Source organism: Tasmannia lanceolata, unplaced genomic scaffold (assembly GCF_043159265.1).
Source record: "Tasmannia lanceolata isolate RefF3 unplaced genomic scaffold, GAP_Taslan_0.1 ptg000012l, whole genome shotgun sequence".
NCBI classification, from domain to species: Eukaryota; Viridiplantae; Streptophyta; class Magnoliopsida; order Canellales; family Winteraceae; genus Tasmannia; species Tasmannia lanceolata.
Window position 1 is genome coordinate 41,519,264 of NW_027518689.1, and position 23,237 is coordinate 41,542,500.

General features: G+C 38.6%; 1 protein-coding gene and 1 pseudogene across 2 annotated transcripts in view; one reads left to right on the forward strand and one right to left on the reverse strand.

Moving 5' to 3' along the window:
- Positions 1-2,936: 2,936 nt before the first annotated feature.
- LOC143887363 (zinc-finger homeodomain protein 2 pseudogene) lies at positions 2,937-4,202 on the reverse strand (annotated as a pseudogene).
- Positions 4,203-7,808: 3,606 nt separating this feature from the next.
- EMB2804 (tubulin folding cofactor B) overlaps positions 7,809-23,237 on the forward strand; it is a 28,719-nt gene continuing 13,290 nt past the window's right edge. The window contains exons 1-7 of one of the 2 annotated variants that reach the window (XM_077392611.1): positions 7,809-7,824; positions 10,621-10,810; positions 10,917-11,068; positions 11,674-11,792; positions 12,741-12,802; positions 13,208-13,249; positions 16,219-16,352. In XM_077392611.1, the coding sequence (XP_077248726.1) occupies positions 10,709-10,810; positions 10,917-11,068; positions 11,674-11,792; positions 12,741-12,802; positions 13,208-13,249; positions 16,219-16,352 (611 nt within the window). In that variant the 5' untranslated portion in view covers positions 7,809-7,824; positions 10,621-10,708. Of the gene's footprint in view, positions 7,825-10,489; positions 10,811-10,916; positions 11,069-11,673; positions 11,793-12,740; positions 12,803-13,207; positions 13,250-16,218; positions 16,353-18,587; positions 18,676-23,237 lie in introns of those variants that run through there. The other variant, XM_077392612.1, reaches the window with a different exon arrangement.

A 23,237-nucleotide genomic window follows, 5' to 3' on the forward strand; every position in this document is an offset into this window, starting at 1 on the left:
ATCGGATGCGTAGGCCCATCCAATTAGTGGCCTTTAAATACAGTATTAGAAAATAAAACAGTCTATAACCCTATGAATCCCTTCACAAATCAAAGGGTTAGGATAATCCGATGGGAGAGCTCTGTGATGTAAGATTTACCAAATTATAGGTTCGAGAATTGTTGAAACTAGCATATTGGAAGATCACATGACCAAAATAACCATGAGCAACGATGATATTATAGATATTTCTTCCCCTTGGCAAAAATTTTAACCACTGTTGCAAGATTCACTTTCAATGGTTTCCCAGATAAAACTAGAGTTTAAAAGGAATCCTTCATAGCATTGACACTACGCCTAACATGGATGTTGTGCAGTCAACATGGAATACAATCATGATGGAGGGGCTCCTATGTTAAATCAGTGTTCACACTAATATAACCAACAACAATGGAAGAGAATTGACTTGCGTTCATGTGGGTCACTTGCCTTTTTCATATACAACCCCTCTGCCTCATAATACAACTCAACACTCGTCTTTCCTCACACTTCGATTCACTTCCATTAATGTTGAGTCAACGGGCGTCACTAGCTACGACTTTACTTAGCTATTGCCCCAATCTTATATTGGTCCTATTTACATCATTTTCTGCGGCGAAGTCGAGGTTAAAAAAATAGGGAATGGGCTTATCAATAGAGAAAAGTGTGAGGGAATTTCAAAAGACCAATTCATTCCTTACGAGAAAAAAAAAATGATCGGACAATGAATTCATTGCCCAAAGGAATTTTTTAAGGAAAAATTGCCAATGGGGGACATCAAAATATGAGAATTGCCAACAGGGGACACACTTTCAAAAAATTGTTAAAGATGGTTGATACCCCTTTTGAGAGTTTGATAGCCCCATTTAGAGGGTTGATACCCCCTTTTAGAGACTTGATAACCCCCATTTCGTCCCTTTCTAACAAATTTTCAAAAGTGTGTCACCCGTTGGCAATTCTCGTATTTTGATGTCCCCTATTGGCGATTTTTCCATTTTCTAAAACCTACAAATATGATCTTTCAACACATAACCGCGAAGCATCTAATCTTTTAGTAATTAAAGGGCTGTCAGAAGAATTAATATTTTCGGTTCTCAAAAATCTCTTATCGGCCTTTAAATACTAAACGACATCTTTATCAAACCATGGTATCACTGAAATCATTTCCCTATATTAATTGTAAGGATAAGAATAACTCATAGATTTATGGGTGCAACTTGCGTAGTGGTTCGGGTTGAACTTTTTTCTAAAAAAATGAATTGGAAACAGAGTTTTTATATGGTGGCTGACCGTCCACCAACAAGGGCAGAGAGAGAAAAAACTCTCCCCCTTGATTTTTGATCTAGGTCAAACCCCTTTTTTTGACTTCTACATTAATCAAAAATCAAGGTGGTTGATATTTTCTCTCTCCGCCCTTTACACATAAAGGGCGGCCACCATATAATTTTCTCTTGGAAACAAACCCGAACTGGACCCTATTTTAGGGCAAAAGCACAAGTTGATTTCCCTAAAATCGACCCAAGTTGCAGCCCTACATATATTTAGTAAATTTTAAGGTTCAAGGACATCTAAGATGGGGCCTAAACATTATGTCCACTTATAACATATTCTTAAATTTGTATTGAGTAATAATAGATGGGTGGCAAAACTGTGTTTTAACAAATACTCAAATAAATAAATAAAAGAACACGACAAAGCTCTCTTCAACAAGATAATTAATTAATAATCTTTAGGCAATGTACGGGAATTCATCGGCCGAAGGAATTTTTTAAAGTGCGAGGAACTTTCAAAAGACCAATTCATTCGTTAATGGGAAAAATGATTGGACAATGAATTCATCAGCCAAAGGAATTTTTTAAAACCTACAACTATGATCTTTCAACACATAAATATATTAAGGGAAATGATTTCAGCGAAACCTTGATAAGATGCGCGAAGCATCTTATCGCTTAGTAATTAAATAAAGGGCTGTCAGAAGAATATTTCAGTTCTCAAAAAGATCTTACCGGCGTTTAAATACTAATCGACAAGATGTGTCGCGCATCTTTATCAAACCATGATATTGCTGAAATCATTTCCCTATATTAATTGTAAGGATAAGAACAACTCATAGAATTAGGGTTGCAACTTGGGTTGGGGTCGGGTTGAACTTTTTTCTAAAATAAGTAATTGGAAACAACCCGAACTGGACCCTATTTTAGGGTAAAAGCTCAAGTTGATTTCCCTATAATCGACCCAAGTTGCATCCCTACATATATCTAGTAAATATTAAAGTTCAAGGACATCTAAGATGGGGCCTAAACATTAAGTCCACTTATAAGTTATAACATATTCCAAAAAATGTATTAAGTAATAATAGATAGGTGGGAAAACTGTGTTTTAAGAAATATTCAAATAAAAAAAGAAAAGAACATGGCAAAGCTCTCTTCAACAAGATAATTAATTAATAATCTTTAGGCAATGTACGGGAAGCTGTAGTTAAAAAGAAAATATTTCAGCTTTGAACCCGAATATGTATTTTATAGCCCTACCAGGACCCAAATCTAAGAACAACTTTTAAAAGCCTATATTTAGGTGAGAAGGAGAAGGCCTGTTGAGGGTCTGGTGGGGTGCAGGACCCGCACTTGTAAGCAGTAAGGGAGACAAATATCAAAATGCACACACAACAAAGAGACCTACAAGAATTCTTTGCTGCCTTCAAATAGAAGCTTCAACCCAAAAAAGGATAGTAAAGAAAAAATCTCCACCAGGATTTGAGCTTCCCAAAGCCCACACAATCCAAAGCAACTAAATCTTAATAAACAAATAACCCATCACAGATTACAATAAGAAATCTAACCCACATCATATAACTTTCATCATTAACAAATCTAACCCACATCATATAACTTTCATCTTGCACTGGTTTCAGAGAGAGAGAGAGAGAGAGAGCTATTTTATAAAAAAAAAACCCATAGAATCCATCCTAGCAAAAGCTCAAAATACAGCACAGCCCAGATGTTGTCAGTAGTTACTCTAGTTTTTTGGGTTTTCTGGTTACAATTCATCAAAATAAAAAAGAAGAAATAAAAAGAAGAAGAAAGAACCTAATTAAAGACAAGGGTTTTCCTCCTTTTTTTCAGCCGATCCTATCACTGTTTCTCTAAGAACAAACAAAGAAAAGAAAAAAAAAGAAGCTAAGACCTTCCTTTTTTTTTTTTTTTTGCTGTTGTATTATTCTTATCTTAGACAGTAATAGCAGCACCACCATCCTCTTTCTTACCAAGTGTGTTCTTATTGTTATGCATCCACACCTTCAGTACGTGCCGTTTCACACCCACCTCCATGCAAAACTCTTGTAGCGCCACGTCATCATGCTTCTGTATTTTCCACCCCATTTTCTCAGCAAAAGCCATCATCTTATCCTTCTGCTCTTGTGTAAACTTAGTCCTAAACCTCTTCCTACTACTAGTCCCCACACCCACATCTCTCTCCGGAGTCTCTGACCGTCGATTCATCCGAACATCAACAGTCTGAAACCCCATCTGAGCCGTAGGATGAATAGGATGCGGAGGTACTAAAATTGGTTGAAACCCTAACTTCTTCTGATTAAAATCCCACCTAGGACCCGCATTATAAACCAACACAGGGGGGTGGTTTTGATCCCCACACCCTCCTAAAACTTCTTTCCGGTGGAAATTCCGGTGACACCCACACGCCGCGCATTTCGTCGCCACATCACTCCCTTCATCTCCACCTGGCATGAACTCCCCACACCCATCGTTAGCGTGGCCTCCGATCGACGCCGCGTGGTTCCTCAGGCATTCCCTGTACCGGATCTTCGCCCCGGCCCGGCCCGGATCCATTACCCGCCCGTTCAATTTCACCTCGCTCTCACCTCGGCCTCCTAAGTATGGCACCACACTTAAATCCATCACCCACACACTCCTTTTTTTTTTTCCTCCTTACACTCAAATAAAACCCAAACCCAAACCCAAACACAAACACAAACCCAAACCCAAACCAAAATCAAAACCCAGTTTCATGGCCTCTTCTTCTTTGGAAAATTAAGGGGTCTGGTTAAATAAACAAGAAGGGATAAAATGAGGTTAGAAAGGTGGAAAAAGATCTGGACTATTTTAGAAGAAGCCCCCTTATTTCCGACCTCCTTATGGCTAATTCGGACTCGGCGTGAAACGGATTTAAGGCAAAGCGTGACGAGTCGATAATGAGGGAGGAGGGGGGGGGGGGATCACGTGTAAGTGCCACGTGGCGTTTAATGGTTGATTGTCCTTGAAGCTGCAGAGATTTAGCAGGGATTAGGAGTCCTGCCACTTGGCGACCTGGATTTGACTTATCAAAAGTGCAGGCCACGTGTAAATAATTCATTGGGTTAATATTTCTCTCTCCTCTCCACTCGTGAAAGCTCCATGACTGCATGATCAGATATTCGTGGGGCCCACCATGTGCACTGAGAGAGATCGTACAGCACCGTTCGATCGTCTGATCGGACGACTCACAGTAAGCGGTATGGGTCTCGCGTGAGCCAATGACCATTTGCGGTTTCTCACCCGTCACGCTTTTCCTGCCATGCCTGGTGGGGTCCACCCTTTCTGTGCGTGGTTCCCAATGTAACTGACCCCAACTTAATGACTCTTACTAAGTAATGGCACTGACGTAAATAATCCCTCTTTTTTTATTTTATACGGATATTACGGTGGAAAAATCCACGCGCGTATATTTGAAAAGATACACAAATGATGCTCGTTAATTTTTTTTCTCAATTGATTCACCTTATAGGAAGATATAGCTTGCACGCCCTAATGATTCGCTACTCCGCGGATCGTGGCTTGTGGGGCCCACTCGGGAATTGGGTCCAAAACGATGACGTCAGGTGCAGTTCGTGAAATTTTGAAATTCGAGTCCTCCCCACTAATTATAGCCATAAATACGATATCTGATTTCATGATGTTTATCATTTAATTACCGATTCAGGAAATCGTGGTCCCACTCTCTCTCTGCTCACTTTAGACTCGTTTGGAGCCATTGATCATGTGGACTACAGCAGATCGGATGACCCATGGTTTTAAATATCTATATATTGACATGGGATTTGCTACGGCATTTGGCTGCTATTTTTGCATGATGAGAGAGCAGCCACGTCAAATGATAAATGGATAAGACAAAATCTGACGGAAAGTGAGCCTGTATGGCTGTTCTCTTATGCAAAAGTCAGCCTGGAAATGCCTTTCAGCGAAATTCCCTAGCAAATCTCTATTGGAGCACGCGTTTGGATGATCCAAACCCATCATTCATTCAGCCTAGACAGGCCTTCTAACAAAAATGATGGCCATAGGATGATCTGACACTTCAATTTTTGGTCCCCATTTTTTATAGCATGGTAAAGAAAAACTCAATAAATTGAAGGGTTAGGATCATACTATGGACTCCAGTTTTTGGCGGGTGTCAATGGATCCAAGGGTTCCGAAAGTTGATGGATAGGATTTGGGCGATGCAGCTGGATGTGAACTGTGTCCATTGGATCCACACGAGGGGTATCAATGAACGAAAATACCCTTCACTTATGTATATTTATGAGGGTTCACACCTAGGGTTGCAAACCCGACCCGCATCAGCCCGACCCGAAAATAACTTGGGTTGGGTTTCAAGTTTGGCTGGGTCGTTGGTTTCTACCAAACCCAGCCAAACCTAAAACCGAAAATAATTAGGGATTTTGTGTGTGATGATTTGTTGTGCTCTACGGTCTTGAAAATTAGTCACTATCCTAAATAAACATTAAAAACCCGACCCAACCTAGCCATACCCTAGAAATTATTGTGGGCAGGGTTAGGTATTAAAAAACTCAACCTGGCCGGAAAATCTTGGGTTTTTCTTCCTTAACCCTAGACCTTAATTATGTACAACTTATGCAGATGGAAGATCTGAATTGAAATAGATTATAGGTCCTAAGAGAATCCGATGGATGATACGAATGGAAATGGATTGTAAGATACACCAATGGATGATCATAATCAAAATGGATTCGTGACCCAAACTCCACGATATGACAAACACTCCTTTTCAATGATGAATACAAAGGGGTCAAGAATGACCAAGACATGGGTGGATCTAATTCTAAGAGGATCCGTTGGTACCCTAGCGGGGACCCAAAAATGAATGACTTGTGGGCCCACAAAAAGGTGCGCACGATAAATAAAAAAAACTCTAATTTAAAAGTGGGTTTTCTTGCATTTTCACAGCAAATCGGCTTGATGAAAAAGAACCAGAGGTGGTCCCTATCACCAGAATATGCCGCGTGTACAAATTTGGTTGACAAGATAAGGGGCCACTCTCATTTCTAAACTCTGCTCTTTTTTCTTAACCAATTAAAGTTGGGATAAGGAAGGGTCAGGGGGGGACAAAAGGAAAGAGAGTTAAGAGGGGCCCACTTAAACGCATGCGGCTACCGAAAGGGAAGATGAGGATTCCATCTAATCTATCCTCGGATCTGCTTTCATGCTCTTTTCTTCCATGTTATTGTTTTTATTCACGATTTTTGTGGTAGTAATCTCACTTTATTAATGCGTGTGGGCCCTATTGGAGATAAAGGTTTTTAAGACATGAGGCTTGTAAGGAGTGCAAGTACTAATTGGATGCCTTTTCTCTCTCGGCTCTATTTCACCTCTTTTTTTAGATTTTGGAAAGGACAAATTGACGGTCTGTAGCGTCTTAGCCATATGAAATTCGTGTTATGGAATCATATACTGTAGAGATGCCCTTTTCTTAGTGCCCACTGCGGTTCATTGAAGGTGACTCTCTCTCTCTCTCACACACACATTGATTGTTCCACAAGTCTGGCTTGATGGGATGATCCTACGCCGTTGATCCATGAAACATCTTTTCGGGCACGTTCGTTTCAGATGATGGCAACCAATTGCGAGTGCTAAACCGATTGTTGGACTCAGATTTAATTCTGAGTCCAATAATTGGTTTGGTACTCACAGACGATTGTCATAATCTTAAACGAACAGGGCCTTAGGGTTCCACCAATAAGAGCAAAATTTGTTGAATTTTTGTAGTTCCTTATTTTTTGCATGGGTCACATGACCAAGGCCATGTGAGTTGCCTCGCGATGTTTTACAAGTTCAACGGCTTTGATGACATATACATATCCCATGTGGAACCCTGGATATCATCACCACCAATATTGTGATCCCCGGGACAAATAACCACCTAAGGCAGGGTGATTAAAGCAACAGAAGACACTTGATGTTTGTAAGGAAGTAATGGGCCATATGTTGTAAAAAATAAGAATACTCTTGGCAAGAAGATTTTGACTTGATGGATAAAATGATCACGATCCAATGCACTCGTAACTTATGTACTTGGTGATCAGGGCCGTTGATTTGATGGGCTATCACTGGCTGACCCAATGAGTCTAGGTTTGAACCCGATGAGGCTAGGACCAAGGACCGTAGGAATCCAATCCCAAATGAACAGGGACTAATGAGACAATATACCGGCAGTTAGTTTTCGTGATTATACCGCTAAATGTACGCCGGTAATCACCTTGCTCATGCTGGAGTGACTTGAGTGGGTCTTGAGTTTTTCGATTTCTTCCCCCCATGCGGTATTTTGTCTGTGTTCTCTGGAATCTGGTAGCTTTTGTATTCGAATCTTCTGACTCCTTGGTCACACTGGAGTCCTTTCTCTTTAATAAATTTCATCATTTCAGAAAAAAATAAAATAAAATGTACGCCGGTAAAACCCCCATATTTCATGTAGCGCTTCCAGGTTGACATCCGTGTAAGGAGCCCTCAACTATTTGTAAGTTTTTGTCTTTCACAAGTCGTAGGCTTAATCACTTATGTCCCTCTACCGTTACACAACACTGTGAGTTGGGAGTGACACATGTGACCACCATGGCACTTCTGAGCTTTTAATTAACTGCATATTTACATACATTAAATCCATTGCTTGTTCTAGATGGCATTAAGAAGTCTCAAGACCCCAACACGAGGTTCTTCATTTTCACTTTTCATAGTCACCTCTGTTTCTTCATGGTTATCACGGTTGCAACCAGAGGCATCTTCTTTGAGTACCCTCTTATCTAATGATCTCTGCTATAAATGAAGCTTGTGGTCCTCTTAAAGGTGCATACATTTATCATATTTCCTCTTTCTAAGTTTGTCCTCGTGGCTGAATCTCTTCTATCGTTCTTCTCACCTCCACCTTTTACTTTCTTAGGCCTTGGGCTTCTTACTCAAGTAACTCAACCAACCTCTAAAGCCCTATTTGTTTTGGATTTCAATAACCGATTGTGAGTCCAAAACTGATCATTGCACACATTTTTATCTTTAATTTTGAATCCAACATTCATTTTTGGACTCTAATCGGTTCTCAAAATACAAAACAAACCAGGGCATTAGGGTGCATTTAGATTGCTAGAATCAGGCGTTGGAATCGGGATCTGATTCCGATTCAACACGATTCCAATGTTTGGTGGACGGATTCAATAGGCGGAATTGATATCAGGGCAGGATTAGGAGGGGGAATGCTGGGATTTTTTGAATTAAAATTTTTATTTTTATTTTTCTCATTCTATACCAGGGATAATGAGAATAGGAATCAAAATATGATGTCGATTCCAATTCATAATTCCGGCAATCCAAACCCAATTCTTGTCAATGCCATAAAATTGACCTCTGGAGTTGCCACTCATTTATGGAGAAGAAGAATGTATCTCTCTTTGCTCTATTTAAAAGGCCGGACATAAATATGATAAATTATTCCACCTACTCGAAGATAGAAAGATAGATCTTGTGTGCTTGAGTTACACTAATTTATTCCAAGCCAGGCACTTGATACTCTCAATTGCAAGCATGTACGTTTTGTCATGTTATGTGTATTGCAACTGACTGCCCATCTGGCATTGGCATTGTAGTTACCAAAAAAAAGGGCGCCCAGGGGTGGGGTCTGGGGAGGGCTAGATGTAGTTACCAACAAGGTTTTAAATTTCGATTTCAGAATGTGTTTCGGGCCTCACCGAAACTGAAATTTTGGCTGAAATTTTGAAATTTCGGACAGACGAAACCACTAAATTCGTATTTAATCTTGTCCTAAATTTTTGGCTTCGGTAATATTGCCCGAAATTTCCGGAGAATATTAAATAACGTCATAATTTCAGAATTTTTTGGGATTTCCCTAGGAAAAAATTTCGATTGGTCGAAATTTTGTAACCTTGCGAGTTCCCACGATTTTGGATTCGTTCTGCACCAAAACCCGAAATTTCGGATTTCGGTCGACATTTAAAACCTCGGTTACCAAAAAAGAACTCTGTAAATTAGGGTGCATCATTCCAAGTTCCAACACAAATGCACTGGATCATATCAAAACTCTAAAGTTAACGTGACCTCGAAGTTAGCCTGCTTAGACGAGATTGGGTGGCCTCCTGGGAAGTCTTCATGTTGCACCCACTTCAGGGTGTTGAGCCTCTAGCTAAATTTGTAAGAGACTATGTTCTTCAACCCTGAAGGTTGGAGGTTCAATCCAAGCTTACTAAAAAAACAGGTAGAAGTTTGCATGCTGTCAAAAGTCATATTTTCTCTTGAAAGGTGTTTTTGCTTACATGCCTGTTTGGATTTGAACGCATATTGCAATTTCAATACATTGTTGGTCGGGGTAAATACCACTATTTGAAAACAGAAAAAACATATATTAGCCATTTGGGAACATGGATTTTATAATCTAGAATTGTAAAATCCTGAATTTACAAGCTAAAACCTTGATTTTATAAGGTAAAATCTGGATTATAAAATCCAAGTTTTAGCTTGTAAAATCCATGCATCCAAACCTCTCCTGGGCATTTGTCTGATTTTCTCTACCCTAACCCTGGTGGTGTGGAGGATCATATCTAGTATCTACCACGATTCTTTCTTAAGCTTTGTTATTAGGTGAAATATCATTGTTTATTTATGAAACAAGATACAACCACTACTGGTGCATTTTGAGATCAAAGATGTGCTGCTCATCTAGCTTTAGAGGTCATTGGGATTTCCATGTGGGCCCAATAAAAAAATTTCACGGAATTTTTTCTCCCAATCTACTGATATTCACACTCCCATGTTTTGATAATGGGGGTAAACTCCCCTTGTCTTTTATTATTTACTCAACCATCGAAGGCTATTACAATTCCCAAAAGGAAAATGCTATCAGCACAACCATTTTTTGATATTTGCACAAACCCTGCTGTCTTTTCTTCTATAATTGGCTCTTGAGAGCTTTTTGGGAATGTAATAACCTTTCGAGTGACAGCTCTTTAATTACTAAAAGACAAGATGGTTTGTGATAATATCAAAATATGGTTGTGCTGATATCATCTCTCATCCAAAAAAGATCTAAACAGCCAATTATAAAAATAAAGACAAGGTGACTTCGCCTCCATTGTTAAAACATGGCATGGCAAAAAGCCAAATACCGGTCTCCTTTTTTCCTTTTCAGCCTTGGTTAGCCAAACAGTAGAAATATTTTTCCTTTCCGGTCTGATCGAAGTTCTCATTTTCTTTGGATTTTCTGCTTTTGAATTTCACTTTCCTGCATTTGGTTCGCTTTTTATCTTTTCAGTTAATATTTCAAAAGAAAAGAAAAGAAAATCCAAAAAGATAAGAAACCCTAGGAATTCAGAATCAAGAAGAAGAGAAGAGCAATTTCAATGGCGTCCCTTCTACAGATTCCAAATGACGAATCTGTTCTTCTCCGCATAACTCATTCTAACCTAAAGAACTTCTCTTCTGATCTCCATTTTTCTCTTCAGGTATTCAATTTCTTCTTACTCGTTTCAAATGAATCTATTTAACTATGAAAATGTGAACACTTATAAGTTTTTTTTTTTAGTAATTATCATATGGAATTGATTTCAGATGAGTGTGGAGTCTGCAAAAGAGAAGCTTTGGAAAAAATGTGGCACATCTGTTGATTCCATGTCACTTGAGCTCTATGATGATGCAGGAGCTAAAGTTTGTGATTTGAATGATAATTTGAGACCTCTTGGATTTTACTCTCCACATGATGGGTTTGTTTACTGATTCATATCTTTGTTTTGTTTTATGAAAAATCTTTAGATTTGAGCATAGATGTGAAGAGTTGAATTTATGGTGACTTGATATCTGAAAAGTTTTGATTTTCGAATCTAAAGAAACTCCTTTATTTGGAGTCACATTACTGAATAATGTTTTTTGTAAGGCCCTATATATACATAATATTTATGAATAATAGTAATTAGTATTTATTATTTTAACGTTAATTACATAGTTGATCATTATAGAGGGATGCATTTTGGCATTTTCTTTTGGAGAACATGATAGATATATTGTTTTCAGTTGTTACCCCAAATAGAAATGTTGGTTATCATCATAGATTTTCTTGTACATTTAATTGGTAGCTTAGTATCAGTTTAAATCTTTGATTATTAGTATGTTAATTCTTCATCTTAACCATTCTCTCTCACTCTCTCTCTCTATTCCCAACAATCAATGTATACCATACTAAGGGCCTGTTTGTTTAAGATTATGACAACTGATTGTGGAGTCCCCAACCAATTATTGGACTCAAATTTAGTGCAATTTTCGGTTTCGTTTTTATGTATCATTTTATTGACCTGTCGCTGATATATTGAAGGTATCGTCTCCATATCATAGATCTGGACCCCTCATCAGTAACCTCTGGTGGCTGGTTAGAAGACACTTCATTGGTGGAAAAATACTCAATTTCTGAAGAAGCATATGATAAACTTGATGGTAACCCCATTCTGCTTAATTTGATAAATTACTTTTACATGTTCAATCAGTACTTATTGTGTCAATATTGGAGGTTGAAATTCATGTTTCTCAGCATGCTCTAGGAATATGTACATCATGCTCGAGGAATATGTAAGGGACTTTACCTTGAAGTTTGATGCTACAGGCATATGTAATGAAGTTCTTCTTGATGTTTGATCAATTTTAGGACTTCTGAATATGTAGGGGACTAGCACATTATCAACTATTGTGGGCTATGATTACGTCATGCCGTCACACTTGATTTAATCCTGTATTATGAGAATCTGCCGGTATCATCTATCATGTCATGCCACGCCTTTACCATTTAATCACATAAGAATTTTGAACTTTTAACTTAAAAAATATTGACAACCATTCTGTTTTTGGTATCGTATCCCTGTTTTAGATTATGAACTTTAGTTTGTACACATTCTTGTCCAAAGTATTTTCATATTTAAAAACACCCTCTATCTCCAGACTCAAGTGGATTATGCTTTTCTTTACAATAAGATACGATGCAGTTTTCGCTTGGATCTTATAGTTTGCTAGGCCTTGATGGATGCCTGCGAAAAAAAATGTATGGGAATGTATACATTAGCGGATGTTGATGACTGATTCAGGACTGCCTTTTGTGGGCAGCTTTAGTCAGAACTCAGAAGCAACACATCTGATAGGATGTACAGTCACTAAAGTTTTAGGACCAAACGAGTCGTTTCCTTGGTCTTTGCATTATGAATTTTTTAATGACGATATTGAGGTGTTTTATTGATTTTTTAGAGTAGATGAACATGATAGTACATTCCGAGCCCCTGGATGGGGAACTACGCCTTTGAATTTGATGGATGTCACAATCGCTCTGTTTGCAGTATTTCTACCTATTATTTTGAAGATTTATATTCACTGAAAGGTTTGTTCCATATATTTCAGACACTTTCAGAAAATTTAAGGAGAGAGTGGCATCTCAAAATCCATCGATCCTCGAAAAGAAAGTAAGTCACTCATGTTCAAGATGACCTAGCCAATTCGATGATTCCCTCTTTCCCTATTGTCAAAATGAATTTCAATTCTAATCTTTCTTTTCCTTGCATTGTAAACATGGTTTCAAATTTCGGTTTCGGAATGCGTTTCAGTTCTCACCGAAACGGAAATTTCGGCTGAAATCCGACGAAATAATATAAAATAATATTTTATCTCATACGAAATTTCGGTCGAAATTTTGTAACGTTTCGGGTATACCAGATTTCCGGTTTTGGTCTCGATTGAAACCAAAAATTTCGGATTTCGGTCGAAATTTAAAACCATGATTTTAAAGCAGCTACTATCTATCCTCTTTATGGTGGCTATTTCCTATCCTATTCACCATTTTGTGCATGGTGACTTCTTTTTGTATGCAGATACCAGATAACTACATGGAGGATCTTTGTGCAAATATCAAGGTTAGTAATGTTCTTTCATTTTCTTGCATGTTTTGGAACATTGTAATTGGAATTGTTGTTTGTGGAAGTATTGCCTTATTCTCAATCAAAAGAGAAAGTTATGCATTTTGTAAGAAGTTAAATAAGCCTTCTATTGACATCCTTTATCTTTTATATTAGCTATCACATAATTCGGTACCCTTGTACTGTGGTCAAAGGTGAAATTAATACTAATGGCTCCCCTTGACATAGATTCTTGTCTGAATTAGTAGCGAATATTGAGTAACGAGAAAAAACTGGAAACTTGGTATAGAAGAGCGACCTCCCTTTTGACGGAAAAATCATTCTCATCAAGCATCTCTTGCCAATCTGTCAGTTTTCTTTGTCTTCATTTAAGAGTCTAAATCCATAACAAATCAACCTCATTAAATCATCCCTCGCCAATCTTTCAGTTTTCTTTGTCTTCATTTAAGAGTCTAAATCCATAACAAATCATTCTCATTAAAGCATCTCTTGCCAATCTTTCAGTTTTCTTTGTCTTCATTTAAGATCCTAGATACATAATCAAAAGATTGAAAAGGCTTCAAAGAGATTTCTTTTATGAAGAGAAGGAAATGAGAAGAAGTTCAAGCATCTCATTGATTGGAAAGAGGTGTCGAAGCTAAAAGAAGCATGGGGGCTTGGTCTTGGTGAATCACGTTAAGGAGCGAAGTGTTGGGGAAATGGATTTGGCATTTGGAAGAGGAGAGAGAAACTTTTTGGTGTCAAGTTTTGCTGAAAATATGGGGTATGAGAAAGGGGTGTGGGGGAATATAAGAAGGTTCCTAGTTGTGTATGATTAGGTTCATGGTAGTCCATTTTGTTTGGTACTTAACCTATTCTAATAGGGGATTAGATTTGGGCTTTTATTATTATTATTGTTATTGTTATTGTTGTTGTTGTTATTATTATTCTTATTCTTATTATTAATATTATTATTACTTTGTGTGTGTGTGGGTGGGTGTTTGGGGGGGGGGGGGGGGGGGGAGGGGGGCAGGGGGGGAGCTGTGAGGTTGAGGGATTGGGCTGTGGCAAGATCTTTGATTGTGTGAGGCCCATTATGCCATGCCTACTCGAATCTATATTGACTAGTAGTTTGTAAGGGGAAGTATATGAAATAGTTTATCTCCAGAGTGAGGGAAACGTTAGTGTTGGATTATTTAGGAGGAATCTCAAGAATGAAGAGTGCAGGTGCGTTTGGTCTGTGCTTCAAGAGTTAACAGTATACACATAGCAGTATTTCACCCTTTGAAAGTGATTAGAAAGTGTCGGTTTGAGATTCTAATGATACTTTCTTGATTAAGTCTTTCTCTCTCTCTTTTTTTTTTTTGAAAGTCATTGAAGCACAATTTTGTTCATCACCGGAGTTGATTAAGTCTTTCTCTTTATTTCTTATTAATGAGTTGAGTTTGGTTTCTTATCCTTCGTATCAGGGGTCACTGGGTCTCTCTTAGGGTGTGTTCAATTGTTTTCCGCCAATGGGAAAGGAAAGGAAAGTGACTTGGCAAAAAAGGAAAGGAAAAGAAAAGAAAAGAAAAATGGAAAAAGAATAAAAACGGTTGTTTTCTTGTCAAGAAACGGAAAAGAATCCAAGCCTAGTTGTCGGAGAGTCAATCAGATGAAGAGCAGTCTTAGAGGGTATCTCAAGCGCACCTTAGATTAATGCAAAAGATCACCACAAAAGATCTCTAAGAAGAAGCCTAGGGGATAACAAGACTGAAAACTGACACACAAATCACCTTGCTTGACCTGATTGATCCCTGCAATAGTCTCTTGTAGCTCTCCTTCCAAATTGCCCAGAGGGTTGCTATGAAGCCGAGGTGCCACAACACCCTCTCCCGAGACGACCCGGGAAAGGACCATGACTTGATAGCTTCCATCACCAATCTAGGGAAAGCCCAGTGAACCTGGAAGGGTTCAACATGAACCGCCAAACAGGGGAGGCAAGCTCACAACGAATTGAGAGATGATCAAGAGCACTTCAACCTTCAAACCATCAAAATATTAAAATATTGAGAAAAATGTTCTTGGTAACTGAACAAGGAACCAAACCCACTAAAGTGTCATTTTTAATATCTTCCTTTCCAAAGCATAATACATTTAGGGAAATCATATCCACATTCCTTATTTTCATAGTGGCACTCCACACTTTATTAATCACTTCTCTGATTGGTGGTTTAGAGAATCTTGGGAATTGTAAGAGCCTTTAAAAGTTAATTTAAAAGAATGAAACTAAGGAGTGGAGTGCCATTATTTAAACAAGGGAGTGCAGTTATCAATTCCCCATACTTATTCCCATATTTGAACTCTTTAACCTTTTGTTATTCACCACTTCTTAAGGCGGGATTATCTAGAGATATGAAAATTCAAACTCATTAAAAACTATATTTTCATGGATTTCTTGTTTACGCAAACAAGTTTTTGTTGATTTACATTTGTTCCTTCTCTTTACAATTCCAGGCTGCTTTCTATTAATTCTTCTGTTTAGTTAATTTTTCTCAATTTTCAAGGTGGCTAATGTGCTTTCAATTTGACTAGTTTGGGCTGATTCAGTCCGAACCACCCACCTTGCTTGTTTGGTGTTTGGTCTGATTATAAAATTCTGGTATTGTAAGGATCATGTGGGCTTAGCTGTTCATGGTTGAGAGAGCCTTTGGCTTTTTCACTGGGCTTAGTCTCTGTCTCTCTCTCTCCCCTTTTGTTTTGTTTCAATGGATCTTTCCTCAAGAAAGGACAAGTTTGAGAACCTTTATTTCAAGAATTATGGATTATTCTGTTTTGGAGTTTCAGTTTTGCAATCTTAGGTCTAAAGAAAAAAAATAGAGGTCATAAATCCTCAGATCTGTTTTTAACCTTCTAAACTAAATTTGATCCAATTTGTTTCTTATAAGTTCTTGTACTTGACTATTTTCTCATTAAACAATTTCTAAAGCAACTATTTCTTTATCTAGGTAGGAGACAGATGTGAAATCGAACCTGGAGGGAGAAGAGGAGTTGTTAAGTTTGTTGGTAGAGCTGAAACGGTAGCACCTGGATTTTGGGTTGGAATTCAGTATGATGAACCTTTGGGAAAACATGACGGGATGTATGTATATTTTTGTAGTCCATAATTATTTATTTCTGTAGGAACTTTATAATCATTTGTTCTTATGGTTTTCTCTTTTTCTTGTTTAAAGTTTTAGACATCAGTATTGCAGTTTGTTGTCAGAGCTATTGAGGAAGCATATTATGTGAATGGTGTTAATATGCTGACTGATACACTCCTGGAAAATCTGTTATTTATTGATGCTTGTCACATATTTTTGAATTAAGTTATTTATTGAATTCATATGTGTGTGTGTGTGTGTGTGTGCGCGTGTGCGTGTGCGTGTGCGTGTGCGTGTGCGTGTGCGTGTGCGTGTGCGTGTGCGTGTGCGCGTGCGCGTGTGTGTGTGTGTGTGTGTGTGTGTGTGTGTGTGTGTGTGTCTGTGTCTGTGTCTGTGTCTGTGTCTGTGTCTGTCTGTGTGTCTGTGTGTCTGTGTGTCTGTCCAATAATTTGGACAATTAAGGTCCTCCAAATTTTTAATGTAATTGCAGAATACTTGGAGTTCAATAATTTTGATAATACCTCCAGGATTTTTGTTATGTCCAGCTTCCTCTATCTAGGAGGAGAGTGGAAATGTCACTTAGAATGGCTAGAAGAGCCAGGGTTTTATTTTACACTTTGTAAGACTCACTGACCCAAAGGATAGATATCACCATAAATGTCAAAGTAGTGACTAACCCTTGCATAAGTTACAGCCAACCGACATAAATTTTAGAAGTGTTTGGCTTGGACAAAGTCCCTACACCACTTGTCTAAACAAAGCAGTATGCTTTCACCATCTCTGAACTTAAATCTCAGAATTTTCAAAATGGCGTTGAAAATTGGTTTTCAGTTGTTCTAGATTGAGAAATTCGGTGCTTCTCAACCCCCAAGATGAAGAAGGTGCTCTCTTTTTCATAGTTTCTTTTAATATGCGGGCCAATAGGTTGTTAGGGGAAGAAATGATGCTCTACCACCATTTTTTGAATGAAGAGAAAAATTAAGTATTTGAATGTTTCTACTCTCTCTCTATCTTCCCTCTCTCTCCTCTCTCCATATATTGGTATGACACCCCCTACTTTTTCTCCTACTCTCCCATTATTTGCCGCGCAACCAAACACTACTACAATTTTCCGAGTTAATTCTAGGCAAATCAAAATTCTTGTCTCTTCCCTTTGACATCCTATTTCGCTACTCTCCGAGCCAGTCTAAGCAACCAAAAGTAGCATTATTGATATGTTGACCAGACCATGGACATGGTTTCCTTCAAGATGGAGAGGATTAGAGTGATATGTTCAACCTGGTCTAATGGGGTTTAGCTAGGATTTTTTCTTCATCCAAACATTGGAAATAGGATATCATGGAAACCCAGTCTCGATTTCTTCACCCATTATGTGAGTTTACAATTAATTACTGGTCTAACTATTTGGCCATCGCTCTTGTTAATGGTATCAAGGGAAATGACAAAATAGGATCCCATTGGTGCAACCTTTGGAATAATTTTGTGGTAACCCACATGGCCACCTTTTATCCACATAAAAGAATGGACGAAGGAAATGAACCCTCAATCCCACTTCAAGCATTTGAGATCGAAGCCCCTCTATTGCGAAATCCACATTAATAAAGGCCATGTACTGTCCAGGTTTAGCATCAAACCACTCAATCTTGACATTTGGACTGAAAAAAATGCCTCGTAGGCCATAAGAAATCCATCCAGAATTTGTTTGCTTGCCACAAAGCGGCTCCAATGTGGTGTGGACAAAAGCTCCATGACAGGTTTACTGTGCTGCACTAAGACTTTAGATAGATTCTGGTACATGCTTTCAACCAATATTTAAAACTTGTACTCAGTCAACACTCAAAACTTGCCCAAGATTCGTAAAGTCCAGCTGCAAGATATCGCAGAATTCTCGAAATAAAGCCAACAAGTAGCCAATTGGATTGGGGGACATTATCCCTCTTGGAGCTTTGTTTGACCTCCTTAGATTACAAGTAATGAAATGATTGTTCATGACTTGGTTTAGGGTAGTGGACTCGGGTTCTGTATGGGTTTAGGTGAGACATGTACTAGGAAAGGGTAATGCTTTGGGGATTAGAACATTTGCCTCTACTTGTAGACTTGTTTAGGTTTGCTTCTTTGAGTTAATTGAGACTCACAAGGCCAGTTTATATGGATGTATGATACTAGCTTGTGCTTGTGGAATTGATTCCTTCACAATGGGCTGATGGTGGATTCCTGATCTTCATGTTACGTAGAGGAACTTGCTTTGTCATCTTCAGGGGGAAGGACCCAATTACATGCAAGGCTGACTCAAGAGGTGCGTCTTGAATTGTACGAATTAATTGGTAGGTGATATCTTCATCTTGTATATTCTTCTCATCCATTTTTTGTCTCTTCTCAACATTCTGCCAAATTCAGTATGTCCCGTTAGGAAATATGTTAACATTTGGAATGTGACACTAGGAAATACATTTCAAATCAATGTTCAGTTAGTTCTCAGCCTAGGTGGCATGCTGTTTACTGCAAATCACTTAATCATCTTACTACTGGATGTTGTAATATGAAGTGCTATTTTTCATTCCTAAGTGGCCAAACACTTATGGTTCATGGCTTCAACTCCATTCTTATTTTGATTCATTTTTGGATTTACCAGAGTCTTACTTTTAGTTCTGCAGTGTTTGAGGCACCTATTCTAAGTCATCAAATTTTGGCAAACAAATATTTTGGCTATATCTCAGTGGAACCTTTTGATTGTTTTTGGAGTCAATTCAAGTTCTCGTCCTTGCATAGTGACATGGGTCATTTCGTCAACCTTGTTTTACAAGGTCGGACATTGATGCAACTTTGTTTCAGAAATTTTCTCCAATGCTATTTCCAAGAGGATTATTAAATTTCTTTTTTATCTGCTCATGAATTTGGATATATGTTACCAGTGATTTTTTTTTTGTGTGATAATGATGTTACCAGTGAATTTTAGCTGTGTTCTTATGGGTTTTGACCTTTGGGTATGCTTGATAAGTATTTTAAGTAAAAAATGATCCTTATTTAGAAATGTCAGAACATGACTAACCGATTATGCGCAACAAGGGCATTGCATGGACCATCCTGCCATGTGAAGTGTTTCTTGACTCCCATCCTCAGTGATTTTATTTATTTTAGAGGGTAGCTGCCCAAGGTACTGAAAGAGAAAAATACACGAGGGTCCTTTAATATAAGACAACAACCAAACTACTAACTAAAATAAGTTAGAGGGAAAGAACACCCAATTTTCAATTAATGCCAATTAATGCCTTCTATAGCCAATTTACCTGATACATTATTCGTGCTCCTACAAGTGCATTTGAAAGAAGGATTTAACACCTTGCTCAACTCAACTCAACTCAACTCAACAAAGCCTTTGTCCCAAACTAGTTGGGGTCAGCATTTAACACCTTGCTGAGGTATGAAATTCAATTGATGACTGACCAATTTCCACCGTCATGGAGATGACCTCTTTGCCCAAGCAAGTGCATACGATGACTCTCCTTCCACCAAGAAGTTCCCTCTTAAGCTTTCCTTAAAACTGCAAAGGCCCATGAGAAGAACTCTATTTCTGCTTCATTCGAGTCCTTAATTCCAACTGGCCCCAAAACACTTTTAAAATCTTACCTTGGATTGCCTTTTGATCTTCCTTCAAAATTAAGCTTTATGAAGTTCAATGGCGGATTAGGGAGAGGGGAGCGTGTTCCATCTTGCTACAATTTTCTCCAATCTCCTGTGCTCCAAGCAATAAATTTCCAATTGCGAAAAAGTCACCGATGGAAAGACCCCAAAACTCATCCCCCACTATTGCTGAATTAAGTTATGGATACGTTTATTTTCAATGTTAATGAGCTAATCGACTTGTGTGGGTCTTCAAATATTGAAGTATTTCTTTCATGCCAAATGTCCCCATATAATTGCACAAGGAGATATTTTCCAGAGTTCGCCCCTCGCCGAAATGACTGTTCGACCATCTCGTTAAAGGATCAATCACTGGCTTGGTATCACCCATGCAATTCTAAATTGTTTGACAAGCTAGACCAAATGCCATGTGCTGGTTTATGATGAAGGGAAAAATGATTCATGCTCTCCTCCGCCTCCTCAAACAGATCCCTTCTATTAGCTAGCCAACTCTCTTCCTTTTGAGCTTTTCACGTTTTCTGTTTACCTACAAAAATTCTGTCCACACTGTACGATGAAGATAAAAGGGTTTGGATCTGGTGCTCTTCTAGGTAATTTAGTGTCAAATCATTCTACCATCAGATTAAACCTTGTCCTATATCCTTACAAGCAGCCAAAGTGTGGACCATTCCAGCGCCGCCTAGAGTATGCGCCTTTGGATGGACCACCTTCCTCGACAAAATTTCGACATTGGATCACTAGCAGAATTAAGGTATGCTTATCATAGGCCTTAGAAGCAGGAATCTTCCCTTAGGGTGCCGCTCCCACCTCGGAACCTCGATTCGGCGCTTCTTAGGAAGGAGCTTCCAGGGAGCGCGACCCTAAAGAGACGGGAAGCGCTCCAATGACGATACTAGCTTTCTTTTACTACTCCATAAGTCCCATCATCACTAATTTCCTTGCATCAAACTCATCCAACTCTTTAAAGCACTTCATTGGAGCAAAGCACAAAGGCTTTGCATCTTTAGAAGGCACGAGGATGTGCACGTAAATGAAGATGGTTAGAAATTATTGTTTTTTGATGTATTTAAATTTTGAAAAATACATATGAAAATGGTTAGAAACTATTATTTTTTAATGTATTTGAATTTTGAAAGATATATAAAGAACATATTACATACACGCTCCCATGGCGCTCCCAAACTTAGACTCTTCTAGACCCCACGCTTCCCCGCTCCCGCTCCCGCTCCCGCACCCGCTTCGTGCTTCTAAGTCATAGGCCATTGCTTCGACAATGAATCACTTGCGGAATTAACGCATGGACCATATGTTCATCCATTATAGATTGGCCAGGGAAGTGTGGAGCAAGATATTGTGTAGCTTCGGCATTGCATATTTCTAGGCTTAGATCTCTTAAAATGCTGAGCCATAGTCCCTTGGCGGAAGAAAGGGAAAATCAGGTGGAAGATGGCATTGTTAGCCACGATATGGGTCTTATGAAAGGAAAGGAGGGCAATTGATCCAATTGATTGGCATTGAAGGGGGTGGGCTTGATCCAGTGGGTTCTTCAACAAAAGTGATGAGTTTTCAGAGGCTACGTGAAAAGATCAAACTTTTTTTTCTTGAAGGTGATAGCCTTAACCATCCCTTGGGTAACGATATTGCCTAGCTTCATATTCGTGTATGGATTTGACCTATGGCACGGTTGGAAAGATGTTTGCACCAGTTTAGAATAGGTGATCACTTCATCCCAAGAATGGGATCCACCTAAGCAAGGTCGGTTGAAACTCAACTTTGATGTTACCAACCTAGGGAATCTGGGGTCAATAGGAATCGATGGGCTTCTTAGAGATGTGAATGGGTTAACAAAGTCTATTGGGGTCCTATTAGAAATGTAGACTTTAATGAGGCGGAAGTTAGGGTGGTTCTATGGGGGATCAGAATGCTAGCGAGTAGTGAATTGGATCAAGTGATAGTGGAAGGAGACTCTCTTAATGTGATAAGGTGGCTCAAGGGCTCCAATCCTATCCCATGGAGATTTGCGCACTGGATTGATGAGATCCAAGATAAAGTAGCTAGCCATTCTACTTCTTTTCAGCATGGCAAACAACGAAGCCGACAAGCTAGCTAGGGAAGGGGTATCTAAGGGAGCTATTCGACTTTCTTCCTCCCTGAGGGCTATTTTATATTGTTTGTACTTATGAGAGACTTGTATTTTCCCTTGTATTGACCTCCTCAGTCGCGGGATTTCCTGTTTTTCTCGTTAATAAAATTTCTTTCATTAAAAAAAAAATTGTTCGCACAGGTCCTCTATCATAACACTGCTTGAAGGTTGGGTAAATTGGTGCAATACATGAAATAGGAGTTCTGCTATTGTATTTTAATTGTTTATCTAATTCTATTATTAGATTTTAACTGTTTCTTAGTATTGGTGCAAGCTAACTCTTGATCTTGTCCAGTGTTTGTTGAGCGCAAGGTTTTACATTTTGGTTTTGGTTTTGGTTTCTATTTGTATTTTGGTCAACACGGAAAGGGTAACGTTTTGGTTTCAGTTGGAATCTTAGGTGGAAATCCTGTAGAATCACGGAAACGTATGGAAACATATGCAAATGATGAATTTTATGATGAAATTTTGGAAAATGCTAGAATAAGCACAAATATATGCTTAGAAACCATTAATAAGCAAGACATTCATCTATAACGGTTTAATGACCTTGAAGACTTGGTGACATGTGCTGTCACGATGTCTGATAATGAACCATTTAATATAATTATGTAAAGGGAAATGATAAATGCACCCCTTTTCATTACTTCGGACACTCAGCTGCAGTGTACATGGCAATCACGTCAGTTGAATCCTTCCAACGTCTAGTACATCAGCCCCTCTGCAGTCATAGATACACTGCAGCTAGGTGTCCCAGGTAATGAACAGGGGCACATTTATCACTTCTCTTATGTAAAACATATCGATATAGTGAACCACTAATGCATTACGATATTGGTTTCGGTATGCGTTTCAATTTCGCTATCATTTCTATGGGGATGGAAACAAAAACATTTTGGTCATTTCATATCGGTTTTGGTGGAAATTTAAAACCATGGTTTAGCATTTTGGTTATCCATTAGATGCATTTTTGTACCTTTACCTTCATCTTGTGATGGTCAATGATTGTGATATATATATATATATATATATATATATATATTCTATTAAAGAGGGAAGGGTTTTTTACTGTTCATTGCTAATGTGTCAGCCTCCCCAT